The 16,624-nt window shown below is 39.9% G+C and overlaps 4 protein-coding genes across 5 annotated transcripts; 2 read left to right on the forward strand and 2 right to left on the reverse strand.

Annotated features, from left to right (window-relative positions):
- Positions 1 to 1,599: 1,599 nt before the first annotated feature.
- On the forward strand, positions 1,600 to 5,326 carry rhof (ras homolog family member F). Its single transcript, XM_068706145.1, has 5 exons — positions 1,600 to 2,063; positions 2,261 to 2,348; positions 3,399 to 3,508; positions 3,778 to 3,912; positions 4,139 to 5,326. The coding sequence occupies exons 1-5, from the start codon at positions 1,947 to 1,949 to the stop codon at positions 4,301 to 4,303; spliced, it is 615 nt and encodes a 204-aa protein (XP_068562246.1). The 5' UTR covers positions 1,600 to 1,946; the 3' UTR covers positions 4,304 to 5,326.
- A 238-nt stretch (positions 5,327 to 5,564) lies between these two features.
- tmem120b (transmembrane protein 120B) lies at positions 5,565 to 11,857 on the reverse strand. The gene is made up of 12 exons (XM_068706142.1): positions 11,720 to 11,857; positions 10,277 to 10,395; positions 9,972 to 10,088; positions 9,831 to 9,890; positions 9,640 to 9,735; positions 9,453 to 9,542; positions 9,261 to 9,326; positions 9,066 to 9,127; positions 7,860 to 7,952; positions 7,541 to 7,605; positions 7,231 to 7,299; positions 5,565 to 6,902 (listed from the first exon to the last, which is right to left on the reverse strand). Exons 1-12 carry the CDS (start codon positions 11,780 to 11,782, stop codon positions 6,786 to 6,788), a joined length of 1,017 nt encoding a protein of 338 aa, XP_068562243.1. The 5' UTR covers positions 11,783 to 11,857; the 3' UTR covers positions 5,565 to 6,785.
- Positions 11,858 to 12,192: 335 nt separating this feature from the next.
- Positions 12,193 to 13,976, forward strand: morn3 (MORN repeat containing 3). Its single transcript, XM_068705646.1, has 6 exons — positions 12,193 to 12,311; positions 12,682 to 12,838; positions 12,943 to 13,100; positions 13,195 to 13,423; positions 13,533 to 13,717; positions 13,869 to 13,976. Exons 2-6 carry the CDS (start codon positions 12,694 to 12,696, stop codon positions 13,974 to 13,976), a joined length of 825 nt encoding a protein of 274 aa, XP_068561747.1. The 5' UTR covers positions 12,193 to 12,311; positions 12,682 to 12,693.
- A 576-nt stretch (positions 13,977 to 14,552) lies between these two features.
- On the reverse strand, positions 14,553 to 16,596 carry orai1b (ORAI calcium release-activated calcium modulator 1b). 2 transcript variants are annotated; one of them, XM_068706144.1, is made up of 3 exons: positions 16,499 to 16,596; positions 15,759 to 15,930; positions 14,553 to 15,657 (listed from the first exon to the last, which is right to left on the reverse strand). In XM_068706144.1, exons 2-3 carry the CDS (start codon positions 15,870 to 15,872, stop codon positions 15,103 to 15,105), a joined length of 669 nt encoding a protein of 222 aa, XP_068562245.1. In that variant the 5' UTR covers positions 15,873 to 15,930; positions 16,499 to 16,596; the 3' UTR covers positions 14,553 to 15,102. The 2 variants fall into 2 exon arrangements, with proteins under 2 accessions (XP_068562245.1, XP_068562244.1); XM_068706143.1 differs by lacking the exon at positions 16,499 to 16,596 and having other exon boundaries at positions 15,759 to 16,375.
- Positions 16,597 to 16,624: the final 28 nt, after the last annotated feature.

A 16,624-nucleotide genomic window follows, 5' to 3' on the forward strand; every position in this document is an offset into this window, starting at 1 on the left:
ACTCAATTTGTGCTGCATGGTGCATAGCTGTAGAAGCAATTTGATAGGTGAAACTCCCTTTTAGTTATTGCAGTAAATGTGTGTGTATTCTGGCAAAATACTTGAAAGATTATATGTTTTCTTAAAATAGGCAAAGGAAAAAGCAGTGTCAGTTCATCCTCTTAAAGGGACAGCTTGCTCAAATTTTCCCCCTCCAACCCACTAAATGCATATTTTCCCACCCAAGACCACTGGAATCTAACCTTTAAATTTGCCTTTGTAGCTTACCTCAATAAGAGTTTCACTGCCTTTATGGGAGAGGAAATGTTCCAGACCAGATACTGAACCAAGTGTAATCTCAAATACAAAATGTTTCTCTTGGCTCATTCTCTATGAACTACTCTCTCCTGACACCCACTGTTACTGATTTATGTAATTACAGCCATCATCGACTTGGCTGAGACATATTCCTAATGTAAAAATATAATTTGATTGCACATACTGTAATGTACAAGAGCATTCTCAAATCATCCAGTTCATTTTGATATCCAGTAGTAACTGAACATGTCCAGTTGCTTTTGATCATTACTCACTGATAAGTTATTCTTCATGCCTTAAAGCAGCGCGTCTGCCTCGCACATCCACAGCCTCCCAGTCAATAGCAGCACATACTGTACATGTTTTCACCTTATAGTAAGGTAACCTACTGTACCTCAGAATGTCGTCTCCAAATCACTTCTTTTTTGCTCATTTATTTAGTTTAATGCTGGATAAAGATGTCTGTACATTGCACCCTGGGATGAGAGAGAATAGTTTATCCTGACGCCCCAATCTGTGATGTCACTGCTGTGTTCAGCCATACAGACTGAACAGACAAGTATGACTGACACATTGCTGATGAAATGCCCCTGGGGATTGAAAATAATCCCATTAAAAGGAAAACACAGGAATAAACATCTACCAATTGCATGATTAGATTCTGCATATAGACTGGTTAATGGAGGTTTATTTTAAGGCTAAGAAATGTATACAATCAGATCCAAATTGAATAAAGTTTCTGTATATATTCCTCATTTTGGTTTCCCATGAATACAAGTGAGTATTTCAGGTCAGTTCTCATGTACATGGAATCCAGACTGATATTTAATGGATTACCATTAAAGGAATATTCCATATTGATTCAAACAACCATGCATGGGAATGAAAAGGGTGGGCAACCCCAAATAAAAAATGCATACATTTGAAGAATTAGAGAGAAGTGAGGCAGCTGGTTTATTACTTTATATTTTGTGCTTCATTGAAAAAGAAGAAGAAGAAGGGTTTGGCCATTTACCGGTGCATGTTTCTGAAAAAGCAAGTTCCCAGGAGTGAAGAGCTTTGATGGAAGTACAAGCGACACACCCAACGCATTCACTGTCATCAGAGCATGACCTCGCAGATAAAAATCAAGAAATCTGTCAGTGTATACAAAAACCTGCTGACTTAACTTCTGCATATTTTCAGTGCTATCTCTCTCACTCACACACACACACACACACACACACACACACACACACACCCCTCTGTTGATGGAGGCAGTGCTTCAGCTTGAGTGCCCACCCAGAAAATGAAATAGACATGCACATTCGATAGAGGAAGTGGACCAGCCAGACTCAACTGCTGCACATGTGCAACTCACTATTCTTACCCAGAGATGCTTTCAGTGAGACTGATAATAGGACAGGAAAAGAGTGTAGGGGGTCAATTGGAAACAGCTTCAATGTGACAGGAACAGGAAGTGGTGAACAGAGCGAGCTACCCGGTAAAACATGAGGCTTTTCTGTTCCTCTCTCGTGACACTGCCTGTACATCATCTCAGCCTTTCCAAAAATAGAGTCATTAAGCTTTGCTATGTATGTAACTTAAATCGGGAGGGAGTATCTTCAGCCCTGACCTGTCTGGCACCTGTTTGATTGTTTGGAGGCAAAATGACTGCCAGTGGTACCACGAAAAAGGGAGACGAACTTAAAATTGTGATAGTGGGAGATGGAGGCTGTGGGAAGACATCTCTTCTGTTGGTTTATGCCAAAGGTGATTTTCCTGAGGTAAGCAAGATAATTTACTTTATGCCTTGATATTAAATAATAATTTAAGATATGTTTGTCTTACCATTATCGAAAGTCTAATCATGGTGAAATTTGAACTTGAGAATTTATAAATGGGCAGAAATACGGAAGAATATAAAATATACTTTATGGTTGTATCATGAAATGGACATCTTTCTCTTGTGTATCGAAAACAGAACTATGCACCTTCAGTGTTCGAAAAATATGTCACCACTATCTCTCTCGGAAGAAAAGAGATAAAGCTCAACCTGTATGACACAGCTGGTAAGACCATCAAAAATCACCTCGATGTTGAACATGGTTGATTATTATTTCTTTGACTGTTTTTACATTTCACATTATAAGGACAGACGACTCGTTGGAATACAGTATAGAAACATAGTGCAGATAAACAAAACATACCTTTATATTCACTCAGATTGCCGGGGGGGGGCATCATTTCATAGTTTTATATGTTTAAGAAATTTAAGTTCAGACATTCTCCCACTGTGTGTCTTTATCTTGATTTGCTTGACAGACACCAGGAAGTGGTAAAGGTCCATGTTTACGTCAGAGCATCGTCTTTCAGGAACTGACCAGCTGTTTGCATTTAATAGTAACTTTTAATATTCTGTAATCAACTTTAGAGGCAAATTTATTCCTCCTGATTTAATGTTGAATTTAACAGGTTTTTAAATTGCTGAATTACTGTATTTTTATTTAGCAACAACCAATAATAGAGTCAGACTAATATGTATTATACTATATATTATCGCTATTAGTTTACTTTATAGCTAAATCACTTTAATGTAAAAGAGTGTAATGTGCTAAAAGTTAACACTATAGTCAGTTGGTCTCTGTTCTGATATTGGCAGGTTTTTATAAAAATAAAATAATAAAACACTCAGGGTGTTTGAATAAATTGTGTTTATATTTGGTGTTTATGTATTGAAAACTGTACCAGTGTTTCCTAATTTGAGATATCGATTTTAAGTATAGCAAGCTTTACTCCAAACTGCTGTATTTCTGTGGGGCAATGAACGTGAAGTTCCTATCTGAACGGAGCAGTTTTTAAAGTAATTTAATTTCCAGGAAAACCCATGGCAGACTTATCTTTGGTACAGTTGCAGCAGGGTTCCTTACATCAGCGTAAAAGGAAGCTGAATCCAGGATGTGGTTTTATACATTTGCCCTAACGTCATAACATGCTTCATATCTTTGTGTTCAGTCTGCACACCACTTATTGTTTAGTTTACATTAATTGTTACTTACAATTGTGTGCGCACTGTTACACATATCAGCTAACAGTGGTGTTGTTTGCCTTCTTTCTTTCAGGTCAGGAAGACTATGACAGACTACGGCCGCTTTCATACCAAGAAGCCGATCTGATTTTAGTTTGCTTTGATGTGACCAACCCCACCAGCCATGAGAATGTCCTGATAAAGGTGATCATTTGTTATCGTGCATTATCAACGTGCCAAGATACAGTTTCAGGTTTCCTGTTAAAGCTGTGTGTGTTAATGATTGTTCGTCTTGGCTGCATTCTTTTCGTTATGATTAACTCATGCGACTGAGTCTGTAGGACTCAATGTTGTGCTGGGACGTTCTCTTTTCTGAATGCTGTTAGAGTGTCACCCTGAAGGAATAAGTGTGATGTTAAAAAGAGCAGACATACAATGCCTCAGATCCATAAAGTCTTATGTTGTATACCCAGTGGCACCCAGAGGTGAAGCACTTCTGTCGGGACACTCCGGTCATCCTGATTGGCTGCAAGACAGACCTCAGGAAGGATAAAGAGTGTGCAAGGAAGCTCAAGGCCATGAACCAGGCTCCCATCACTTACACACAGGTAAGGGAAGAAGGTGTTCAGACATTTTGTGATCATAAAAACAGGCCTTATGCTTGAGGTTACAGGATGTCAACTACAATGTGCAAGAGGAAGCACGCTAACCAGAACCTACAACCACACCTAAATACTACAGCTTCAATGCAACGAGATGTCTCTTCCAAAAGTACACTAATCAGCTTACAAAGACTAATCCTTGGTGTTAATGTTGGGTGGGTTTGGGTTGTAGGGTGAGGAGACCCGGCAGCAGATGAATGCAGAGCTCTACCTCGAGTGTTCGGCAAAGTACCAGGAGAACGTGGAAGACGTTTTCAGGGAGGCAACCAAAAGAACTTTGGCCTTTAATCGAAAACAAAAGAACTACAAGAGGAAGAAGCAATGTGTAGTTTTGTGAAGTCAGAAGAACCGATTCTTAAGGACTCTACTGGTTGTTGTTTTTTTAAAACCATTCACTCACAGTGGTTAGACATTCAGAGACCAAAGATGCTCGGCGTCTCAATGTGGAAACAGCTGTATGAGCACTGGTTCACCAGTCCTCACTGAATCATCAGTCCTTACCTTAACAAGAAAATAACTTATGACTTAACAGGAAAGACAGTATTGCAAGAAGCAGCAGGTTTGTATGCAACTTGAAAAGCCTTCTGTCAATGTATTTTTGTGAGAGACATTTTTACTACTTTTATATATATATTTTTGATAGAAAGCTTTGTACCGTTTCCAAACCTGTGTTTTATTGAAATATACATCTATTAGAGTAAGTTGAACAGTTAGTTTTTGTATCGTCCTCAGATTTTTTTATGAAATTCTCATATGAATTAAAATGTCCGAATCTGGTTTAAAAGCTGCAAGTAGATAAGATTCCCAGACAGAATAGTTCAATATATCATGGTACTGTAGCTTTAAATGTCTTGAGAAAGAAAACCTTGGTCAACACCCAACAGGGTTCATTTCCAGTGAAACAGAACACCAATCTGTCTTGTAACTGTATCAACCTACAGCAGGGCTCTTTTCTTTACCAACAGCGCCCACTAGTGTCAGGAAAACTAAATGTGTGCAATGGCTGAACAACTTGGGTATTTCCCACACAGTGAATTGTAAATAATACATTTTCTTTCTGTACCATTGCACAATAACCACAGAAATGGCCAACAAATTTAATTAGGTGTTTAATTATTAATATATATTTTTTTACAACAATGTACACAGATTGAGGAATTGTCCACTGTCTCTTTGTTACTGGTCATAGTCAGGCACCAGTTACAGTCTAGAAATGAACGATGAAAACATTGTTCATGAGCTACATCGTAAAAATGAGGAAATCAAGTTGTGCGTTCTGGCAGCTTTCGCATCAAATGTAACATTTTGGTCTGTAACTCAACGCGTTGCAATCTTCCCTCAATAAACGTGATACATGAAATATTGTGATTCTCTTCAGTACAATTACTTTCTGGTAAATGACAAAAGAAACGCTACCGTCTTTGGATTTTTTCAAAATAAAAGTTTTTTTTGCTGCGACAGGCTGGAAGGAGAATAAGGCATTAGAGATCCAACACTGCTGAAAAACCCAAAAAACCCTCTACTTTCAAACAAGCACGAGACAGGAAGCAGACGCCTCGACAGTCAACTAGGGCAAACGCTCCAGGTTTGGCCAGAAGTTAATTCATACAAATATTTTATTTAGTACGTTGATTGGAATTAGAAAACTGTCTCACACAGTACCAGCACTAATAGCAGCATTTGATACTTTTCTGCATCATCACGTAACAAGATGGGAACTACCAGCATGTTCTTCATTTCAGCACAGTAATGAGAAAGCTGTGCATGGCTTTGTGTAATAAACTTGAAGAGTTAGACCATTAGTGAAACAGATAAACCTAGACATTACAGTAAGTTAGCATTAAGTTAATGAGAACATAGAAGTGTTAGTGAGGAGTTCACGTGAAAACCCTCCTTGGGAACAACCGTTTGTTTGTAGAGACAGTACAAGTTTTTATGTCTGTGTTCAGGTAACCCAGTTTAGGCGTTAAGATTGTAAAAAAAAATAAATAATAATAAAGTTATGGCTTTTGCAAGCACTGCCAGAAGGAAGAAACAGTGTTGCATTCCCTTGAAGTCCTTACTCTTTTGAGGAACCAAAAAAGAAAATAAAAAAATAAAAGAAAAAAAAGACACCAGAAGGAGATCATTTTCTGAAATTGAGAGGCAGTCAAGTATCAGGTTTATGTTGTCGACCTACAAGTCTTGTAAAAAACACTTGTTAGCAGTGAAATAGCACAACAGGGAGTTCACAACTACACATAAAACATTACATCATTCTAGAAATGAAGTGCCAAGTTGATCGTGTCCAATTTTGTCCAAAGCCAGAGACAGTTTGACCCAGTGCCGCTTCACAGAGGCATGAAGTACATGACAGACGTTCGGTCTTCAAAAAAGGCAAACTATATTCTGTTCCGTTCCATTGATCGACGCTACCGGCCCTCTTTCGGTTGCATATGATTTGAACAAAAAGGCCTTCTGACAGACTCATGCGCTGACACAAACACCCAAATAAAAACCACACTCTTCCTGCTCAATTTCTATGTACAGGATAAAGCGACAAACTGTTCCATCTACCAGGTGAACACCACTTTGTGTTGTGATTTACTGTGCAGCAACACCAATGCAGAGTCATTAGAAAGCCCGGGGGGGGGGGGGGGGGGGGGGGCAGATACTTTGGCTGGATGCTGATGCTGCCATCAAAGCCTGAGAGAGAGTGGTTTCAGCTTCGTCTTCTCCCGGCCTGATCGTACTGTGGGCAGTCCATCAAGCCGTCGGGTGCGTTGCTTCAAATATCACTGGCCGTCTGGAAGGATCTGAGGAGGTGTTTTTTGTGTGTCTCAGTCAGTTTTTTGCATTTTTTCCTGGTTTTTCTGAAGCTTTTGGTGGACGACTTTTAAAGTGGTGAGAGAATTCCCCAGGAACAGGACGAGAAATGTCAGTGCCAGCATAAATACCTGGAAGAAAAGGGAAAAACTGACTTTAACAGGCTCCGTCACAGGTCATTTCAACAAAGAAATCAAGTTAAATACGTGTGCTGCACCAGTCGGATGCAGACAAACCTTCCCTGCACATATTTTGACTTAAACTCATATCACCAACTCTGAAAATGGCCTGACGTGTGTATGTGTGGACACTGCTTAGAAATAGAAATGCAAATATGATTTAAAAAAAAAAAAAAAAAAGAAGCCCATCAAGCATTTCCCTTTTCACCAAACAATATTATTCTGTCTCGACATAACTCTTTTTACATTTGAGCAACGTATCTGCCAGTGGGATCCTTACTTGCCACTCCTTACAGTCCTCATGCCCTCCCAGGCGAAACAGGGTCACTGAGTTGTAGAGCTGCCAAAACTGTGCAGGAAGAGGAGGCATTATCTTTCAATGTTGCCGTACAATCCGGTTGCACAAGCAACGTTCGCTTTGATCCACACGCTTTGAACACATGCACTTAATGCAGATTAAACACTAAACAATGCATGCTGGTGTAACATGGATTGTTAAGTTCAATCACCTCCTGGTTTTAATGTATTTGGCGATAAAGCTGGAGTTTGATGTTAAAGAGATGTAGGGGGAGGAAACACTTGAGACTTACATGGCCAAAAAAGAGGAATGGCAAAAGGAAAGTGAGGCCTCTCCACATCCAGGACTGAAATCCCTCTGCAGAGACACAAAAGTGTAACAGTGACTTTGGGACAACGTGACACAAAATACTAAATCAATGGTTGTCGGTACAAAGTTGTCAATTAGAGATGGTTTTAGAAGCAAAATTCACTGAAGCACTCGAACATCTGCTTGTTAACAACTGTCTCAGTCTCTGACCTTTACCCTATTTTTCCAGACATGGTGTTGCAGATGGCTCAAGAGTTCAAACGATCAAAATGACTACCGCCCAAAAATAGCTTACAACTCACCCACTGTGAGGTCCAGCTGATTTCTCTCCCCCAACGTCCGCAGCCGGTATAAGCAGCCGCTCTGGTAGTAATACTGGAGGAACTGAACGAAGCCTGGAGGACAAACGGGTTGCAAAAAGATGACAAGATTACCACACAGCCAACACTGTGAGGTGATGAACAGATCAGTAAGGTTCACATAATCTGACTCATGTCTCAGTGCTGGAGAGGAAAACTGTTTTACAGGACTAGCATCAGCTCATCAGTTGATATTTTAAACTCAACAGCAGCTTGTAATGTGAAGCTTTGTACACCAAAATTGGATCATTATGTTCTCAAGACAAAACAACAAAAAGTCACATTGTCTCAGTTTAAGCTGAAGCTTGTTTTCAAATAAACATCCGTCTGTTTCAACATTTACTTCTCACCCAAAACTCCAACCACAGAGCTGTCACAGTGCTTACCCCATCATACATGAGTCTTCATGTGATGTACTAGATAAGGACTGTAACCACTAGCGTGTGCAACACAACTTCTGTTTTCGGGTGAGAAGAACTGTTGCAGCCTTTTAGAAAAGGCAACTATTCTCAGCAGGCTAGCGAGGAAGTATCTACAGTGTGACATCTGTGATACACAGAAGCATAGTTCATGTCTTTATCTAATTAGATCTTAATACATCAAGATGCTAATTAATCCACTGAAATTGGCTCCTACATTCGGGTATTCATGAGTGGAAATAGAAAACATAAAGATGCATATGGAACAGTAGTTCTCCTTTATCTCCCCCAGCTGGCATCTGTGACTGATGATGTAATACTGACTGACAGCACATGGCCTCAAATGTCCTAACGTGTGGCTACACTTGATCAAAGTCAACCGAAGACCATGTGAAAGGCAATGTTGGTCATGAGACAACAAAAAGGAGGGACTGCATGTTCTCTTTTTATACTGCCGCACGTCACACCAAAGGAAGAACCGGCTGCTGCTTTTTGAGAATTAACCGCCTCATGTTTGGTAAGCAAAGAAAATGATTCCACCAAACGCACTTAGTAAATAGATTCAATGAGTGGATTCAACACTGGATGCAGATTTGATTAAAATACATCAAACACAAACCCTTATCTCCCCATAAATGTTTCTGGTTATGACCAAAACAACATTATGACTCAGAGAGCCTTCACCATATCGTACATACATGGCAATGTAACAAACAGATTCATTTCTTACTCTGATAGATGGAGAAGGCGAGGAACTGGCTCCTGAACCTCTGGTACATGGGCCCCTCTGGCCTATGAGACGACACAAGGGTAAACAAAAAACTAATAAAGGAACTGTGGCCTTCTTTACAGTCGCTGACCTGTACGTGTCGATATGAAGGCTGAAACAACGTCGCACTGAGAAATCAAAAAGGCAGAAACTCACCAGGTGAGCATCACACCCGACAGAAAGGTGGACACGTAATGGTGAGACACCCACCAACCTTTGATCCTAGAAAGCACAAAAGGAGAAGAAGAAGATTGAAAAATGGCTCCTATCATAGAGAAATCAAAACTCTGAACAAGTGCTCTGGTTGTTCTACTTCACAGTTTCAACAGACTGCAGTGCACAACATACCTGGAGCCGTTGCTCATGAGGATGCTTTCCCTTATGGTCAACGTGCAGTAGTACCACACCAGCAAAAAGTTGAAGATTTCATCAGTAACTCTAAATTGAAATGCAGAAAATGAAATAGCAAGTCACTCATTAGATTTTAATAAGTAAGTAATAAACAGTAATGATTGAGGGGGAAAGGTTTTCTCACCGATAGTTGAGAAAGAAGAGGCAGGTTATTGCTCCGAACATCAGGATTATTGTCATATAAAGTTTGAACTTCTCATACTCGTCTTTGTAGGCAAATCTATGTGAATAGATTGAGGTCAAAATGAAGATTGAACAAACAAAGTCTAAACCGTAGTTGTTCACACTGTCCTTAAGGCTGAATACTTTACATACTTTGCCTGGTTGCTGAGAAGCGTTACGTTCACGTTGCCGAGGACCAGATTCAGGTACAGCCTGAAAACACACAAAAAAACTGAAAAAGATAATATTCACCGTCTAATGTTGAGTGAATCGTCGACAAGCAAAAGTACTCACCCGTTTCTCTTTGGCAAGTATGCTTCCATATCAAAAAACACGTTTTCTTTTTCTTTGATTTGTAATCTGATATCCGTTATTAGTTCCAATTCTTTCTCATCACATGTTTGTGAAACCCTACGGAGAAAAGACAACATGATCAGTGAAATTATTATTGTTTTGTTATTTGGAGACTTCCACAAAACAAGGAACTTTTACCTTCTAAACATTTGATAAGCCCCAAACAAATGGCAAAGTATACCGACTGTGGCGTGAGTAAAAGATCTGTTAAATGCAGTTTTCGGTCCTGATCAGAGAACACTTACTCGGTCAAGCTGCGCCTCAAGTCTTTCAGGCATTTCCTCTGTTTACTGATGGCGCTGCTGCATGTTGTCTGAAGATTGGTGAGCTCCTCGAGTTTTTGTCTGTATATTTTGTGAGTTTCCTAATCGACAAACAAAAAAACACACAAGGTGAGCGGAGGAAGTATGGAACGACTAAAAAATAACAGGCGATAAGATGTCCAAATACACCTTTCTGCACTCATAAAGAAGTGCTGATGGGTGATTAACATGCATTGAATTTGTTATATTCCACTGAAAAGACTTCTTTAAAAAACTGAAACGCTTCGTAATCTTGAACAAATCTTTGCCACGCTTAAAAAATTGTCAATGGACAATACGGAAAAGCTTCGACAGAGTCTCCATTCAGTGGAGATAGAAATGCTTCAACCTGTGAAGTCTTGTTTGACCTTTCAGTCAAAAGAGAAACAGCACATGACGCTGTATGATGCTGTGAAATGCATATTTCAGTATGTAGAACACAGCTTTCCCCATCAGCACTGGTTTATGACACAGAGTGTGTGGAGGTGAGGATGCATCGTCAGCAGAGATGATACTGTGGTCCTGTGAGACCGGTCGTTGCTGTTCGAATGTACACAACATACACCATCTTTGACAGTAAAAATGAAATGCTATCTGATGCAAAACCCCTAAAAAGGTTCAGATAAAAAAGCAAACTGGCAGGTAATCACACTAGAAATTGTGTTTTCTATACAGCCACTTTGTATGTCACATGTCAGTTTTGTCATACCCATAATTTGATCATGAACATGGCCAATTAACGAGATGTGTTATTCTAAAGGTTTACCACAATCAACAGTGTGTAAATCACCAAGTCTCTTCAAACCTCAGAGGTAGGACTCGATGCACACATGTATAAAATATACAATCAGAAAGGAAGCAACTGAGATATTTCACACTAGTTATTCACCAGAAGATGTAAGCTTAATTTAAGAACATCCCCTAACAGTTGACAGTCACTTTCATCATCTCTCCCTACGGATCAGCTCCAGATTTTAAATGATGGCACAACAGGCCTACGTCTCAGAGGTGGTCGTGCCTCAACACCACAGCATGATGCTATATTACACCTCAAAGTGAACTGTATCCTTTCCTTTTATCGACTTCTTCTTACAGTATTGTTTCAAGTTAGCTAGCCTGCTATAGCAGTGGTAAGGGTGAACGACGATGCATTCGATGTCTATGACTTTATTAACTCGAGCAACAACGTGAAGTTGCCTTTAAAAGCCCTCTGTGCAACTTTTGGTAGCAATCACGTAACGTCAACATTGATCAATCGAGCAATACCACGCTATGTTGTTAGCTAAGTTACTGTAACGTTAGCTGCTCGTTAGCCGCAATACAAGAAACCTGCTACACGCTACAGCCAACAATTTAGGATTATCTCGTTGTAGAGTCGTCTGTCACCTGTAATTGTTGATATTCCTCGTCAATTTCCTCCCACTCCGTCTGGAACTTCGGTTTGGACATTGTGGTCCAGTAGCTGATGCGAGAGGAGAGCAGCTTCACAGGATTTCACCCTCTCCCCACCACCACGGGTTGACTGTCAACTCGTAAGCTTTTTAAATGGGCCGTAAAGAGCATGCGCATGCCGTAACTACTCGGCCTCTGATTGGCTTGCTGCTCCTTTGCTATGATTGGTTGGGTTGATATCAGAATATCAAGATAAGCCAATCAGAGGGCGAGTAGGGCGGATTAGAGTGCCTTTGCAATAATATGATAATATAAAAAAAAATCACTGTCCGGACAACCTTTGAGTCTGTAGACACTAAATACAATTAAACATTTTTTTTTAAATCAAAACATTTAGTAGACTTTTTTGCAGTAATTGCAGCAACCAAAGTTACCGTACACACTTCTGTTGCTATGATACAGCGAATGTTTAGACCCCTCTAGGTTGCGGACACCAGCTAGAAACGTTAAACACGTTGTCTTAAATGTCCTGCGTTTACAAGTGGATTGAGGTTAAATAAATCATCCGCTTGGACACATCGCTAAGGTACAAGTACTTTGCTTTAAATTAGTGTTTGATGTCCTAATATTGCCAGTGTTAGGTTAGGTCACACCGTGTAGTAACTATAACGTTAACTAAACTTATTATTACGTGCAACAACAACTTTATCCTGAATGGCATGTGCATAACATCCTCATTTTAGTTTTAAATCAGTACTATCTTTATGAATTAAATACATAGCCATGCTCTAACGATATGTATGGTAATGTGTAATAGGCTGTAATAACAGAATAATAGTTATGGCTATGTGCTGTTTTTGTCTTAACTATTTTGTTCTTAGTGAAACATTTCTCTTATGTTCTCACATTTCTTCCACATGACATATTATTTATGTTCTGGATATTTTTTTATCAAGCTACTCCCAGTCATGCCATTTCTTAAAAAAATCCGAACAAATCCGCTACGCTCAACATTGTTGGATACAATGTCACAGAAAAATGGACTTCAGTGCACAGTTTTCTCAGTCAATGGAGATGAATACACTGGAGAGTGGCTGAACAACAAGAAGCATGGTGAGATACTTTTTCATGTGAGCTTCCACTGAATTACATATACATTTATAAACACGTATTATAAGCATGATAAGCTAAAATGTTTGCTTATTATTTTTTTCAAGGGAAGGGAACTCAGGTTTGGAAGAAGTCTGGTACCATGTATAATGGAGAATGGACATTTGGAAAACCCGATGGATATGGTACCCTCAGTGTGCTGCTTCCAGAAACAAAAGAGGATGCAACGAAGTACTGTGGTGGATGGAAAAATGGAAAGAAGCATGTATGTATTTGATATGCTGTTATTCATGCAAACTGTAACACATGTATGTACACTCTGTGATATATTGTGCATAATCTTCTATGTCATACCTTAGGGGTATGGGATGTACTTCTACAAATGCTCAGCTGTTTATGAGGGGGAGTGGAGTGAGGGCCTTCGGAGTGGCTGGGGAAGGATCCGCTATGAGAATGGAGATATCTATGAGGGGGAGTGGAGTGAGGGCCATCTGAGTGGCTGGGGAAGGATCCGCTATGAGAATGGAGATATCTATGAGGGGGAGTGGAGTGAGGATAAGTGTCATGGACAGGGAACCATCCAATTTGGTAAAACCACTTTGCTTTCCGTACATTTAAAAAAAAATCTAAAATAGATTATATTTCAGTAACGATAGATGGTGGGTTTTAAAATGTGACTTTCCAACTTGTGTCCAAGCAAATGGAAATAGGTATGAAGGCACCTGGCGGGATGGCAATAAGAACGGTAATGGAAAGTTCTACTATTCTAACAAAGGCCAGGTTTATGAAGGCCTTTGGTTGGATGGAATGGCAAAGTGTGGGACCCTGTCTTATTTTGGGAGGAAAGAAGCACCGGCACCGACACAGTATCCGATTCCACAGGTACATTTTCACTGCGGATACTTTGGCAGCATTTACAAGCGCTCTGTAACCACTTATGTGGCACAATCAAATAATCCTTTGGTTTGACAAAGCACTGTACAATGCATTACGGTGGATTAAAATATGAACATATCTTCTTTTTTTTTTCAAGCTACAACTGGTGGATATGCAGTTGGTTTTAAGTGAAGCCAAGTCAGCCTACCTTGAGAGGATCAACAGCAAGTTTCCACTCCATGACACACTCACAGGAAAAGAATAAAAAATGAAAAGAAACGGCATGATGGTATTCAGCTTCAGTTTTGTGAAAATATTTACAACCAAATAGTTTGTTCTTGTTTGTAGAGCAAACCAAAAACATCTATTCAATGAGTTGAAAACAATAGTGATATAATTCAACATATTAATCAAGTTTACTACCAACAGAGGATTAAATTCAATACTAGTATACGTGGAAAATCCAAATGACACATCCACTTAATTTGTCTTTTAAGGACTGATCAAGTATGAGCCATTACTGTATACAGACAGTACTGTATACAGTCCGTTAACTCAGATTGATCCGTTTTTTAAATTATTGAGAATGCTGAAAACAAGCTAATTCAGGATATGTGAGACAAGAGGAGTGCTCAGGCTTTACAAAATGAATCAATCCAGCCTCAGGGTAATAACCTGAAAACTGTTATGTATCTTTATGAATCTTTACACTTTTCTATGTATGACTTACTTTAGCCTGTGTCAATAATAGCAAGTCATTTACATAGATAACATAATTGATCAAATGATTTCAAATAGTACATCCAAATTATTTGTGAAATTTTTAAACTTTGAATGCCACTTGGTATAAAGGTGTTTATTTCAACAGTCTGTGCTACAGATGTCAGCAAATATACTATACAAATAATACTGCAGTTTTAGCAGCTGTTGAATCCGTCTACACAAAGCAAGTATTACAAAAACAATCAGTGGACAGTACAAGAAATAATGTACAATATGAATGAGGAAATAGTTAAATACTTGTGGTTTACAAAACACATGGCAATATGGTTATATTAACAAATGCCGAGTTCACTGACAAATGGGTAAATAAATCCAGCAGGCAACAGACAGGATCTCAAGTAGTTATTCAGATATCGCTGCCATTATAAAAGAGATAAATCAAGCAACTATTGTAATTAAGACTTTACAATTTCGAGCCATGCATTATGGCAGATTTGTGAGTTTAGTCGATCAAACATGTTTTCTAAAAAATACAACTCTTTACACAAAATTAAATTTCACAACAAATAGGTTTTAAAAAAAAAAATGACGAGCCAAAAATGGCTTCTGGCTTGGGGAAAACCCAAGCCGTCAGAGTTCCACCATGGATGTGTATCCACCACACCACACTATGGGAAATGTGAGCTTGGAGACTGCAACATGGAAGAGTCCCCTCTGTTGTCCAGCTCGTTTTGCAACCTGGTGAGATTAGAGAGCTCCTCCAGCTCTTGAAACTGTCTGTCGGTCTTGTGGCTGACCAAGGAGCGGTAGAAATGCACAGCGAAGACTATAAAGACTAAACCAAAGGGGACCATAATTGAGGTGGAAGTAATAGCAGCAGCCACACCCGCTGAAATTGTATCATTACTGGACTTGGGCTTAACGGGCAGAAATTTGACCCAGCAGAGCAGAACCACTTCGGCTAGGAAGAGTAAAGTACCAATAACTGTAGAAAAAGCCCACGCTAGTTCAATGTGTCGGTGCATTCGCTCGTGTGGAGACTCATTCACAGAGTTGAGGTTGTGGACATTGCTGACAGCCTCTATGTTGGGCAGAATGCAGGTGCTGACCATCAGAGCGAACAGGTGGACGGCCACCAGCACAGTGGTGCAGGCACTGAAGGCAATCAGGAGAGCAGGTGGGTAAGGATAGCTGTTGTCCAGCTGCACTTCCACCATGGCCACCTAAAGAGAACATGAAATAACTTTACACACGTGACCACACTATCCAACATGACTGATTAATCCACAGCAGAGTATGAGGATGGTTTTGAAGACAATGTTACCATAGCAAATCCGGAAAGCAGAGCCGATGTCCGACTAGAAGCCTTCAGCTTAGCTCGACTCAGGTACAGCTTCCTCCAGGACAGTGCCTGCAGTGAATGCTCATTCAGGCTCATGTTACTCCTGTTATCAAAGGACCGGGGCGAGCAGCGCTGACGTAGTTACCTTGTTACTCTAGTGGAACACGACACAAACAAGCACTCAGCATGCCAACAGTGTACACTCACAAGTCATTTAGCTTCGCCAGCTGACGGAACTGCGGAAGCTATATTTCTTTCGCCACTGGTCTGTCTTCCGCGTGTTGTGCCGCCTGCACCACATTACCCATGAGCCTCCGAGGCGAACATCCGCTACAGAGTCATCTGTCGGCTGCATTTCCTCTGTTATGAGATTACGAATCAGCCCCTTTAGTTAACGCTGATGCAATTACCACATTCAATGTGTAGCAATTGTCAAAATATGTTATTGTGAATTTGACCGGTTGAACGGACCGTCACACCACTCCACGTGACACAAGTAACGTCCAGCATAGATAAATACGAAGTATTACTATTAGAATGAATGAAAGTAGATACATATATTTTCTTTATAAACACAAGCTATTGTATCGCTCTATTTTCATTAGCACGATAGGCTAAACTGTTCGATAATAGTGGATTAAACGTAACGCTTTTTTTTTTGCTTTCCACCACTAACAACAGTGATTGATATGATGTGATAAATGTTTCGTCTTTGTACAAACCAGTTGAAAAGCAGTGAACTAACATGCCGTGACGTTGTCCAACAATGTTTTGGTTCCTGGCGGTGACGTAATACACAAAAACATGGTTCCCTTGTTTTGAACCTGAAACGCGTGCTAAGTGTTTCT

This window comes from Cebidichthys violaceus, unplaced genomic scaffold, assembly GCF_023349555.1.
Source record: "Cebidichthys violaceus isolate CVI_PGR_0920_01 unplaced genomic scaffold, fCebVio1.0.p SCAF_12, whole genome shotgun sequence".
Lineage (NCBI taxonomy): Eukaryota > Metazoa > Chordata > Actinopteri > Perciformes > Stichaeidae > Cebidichthys > Cebidichthys violaceus.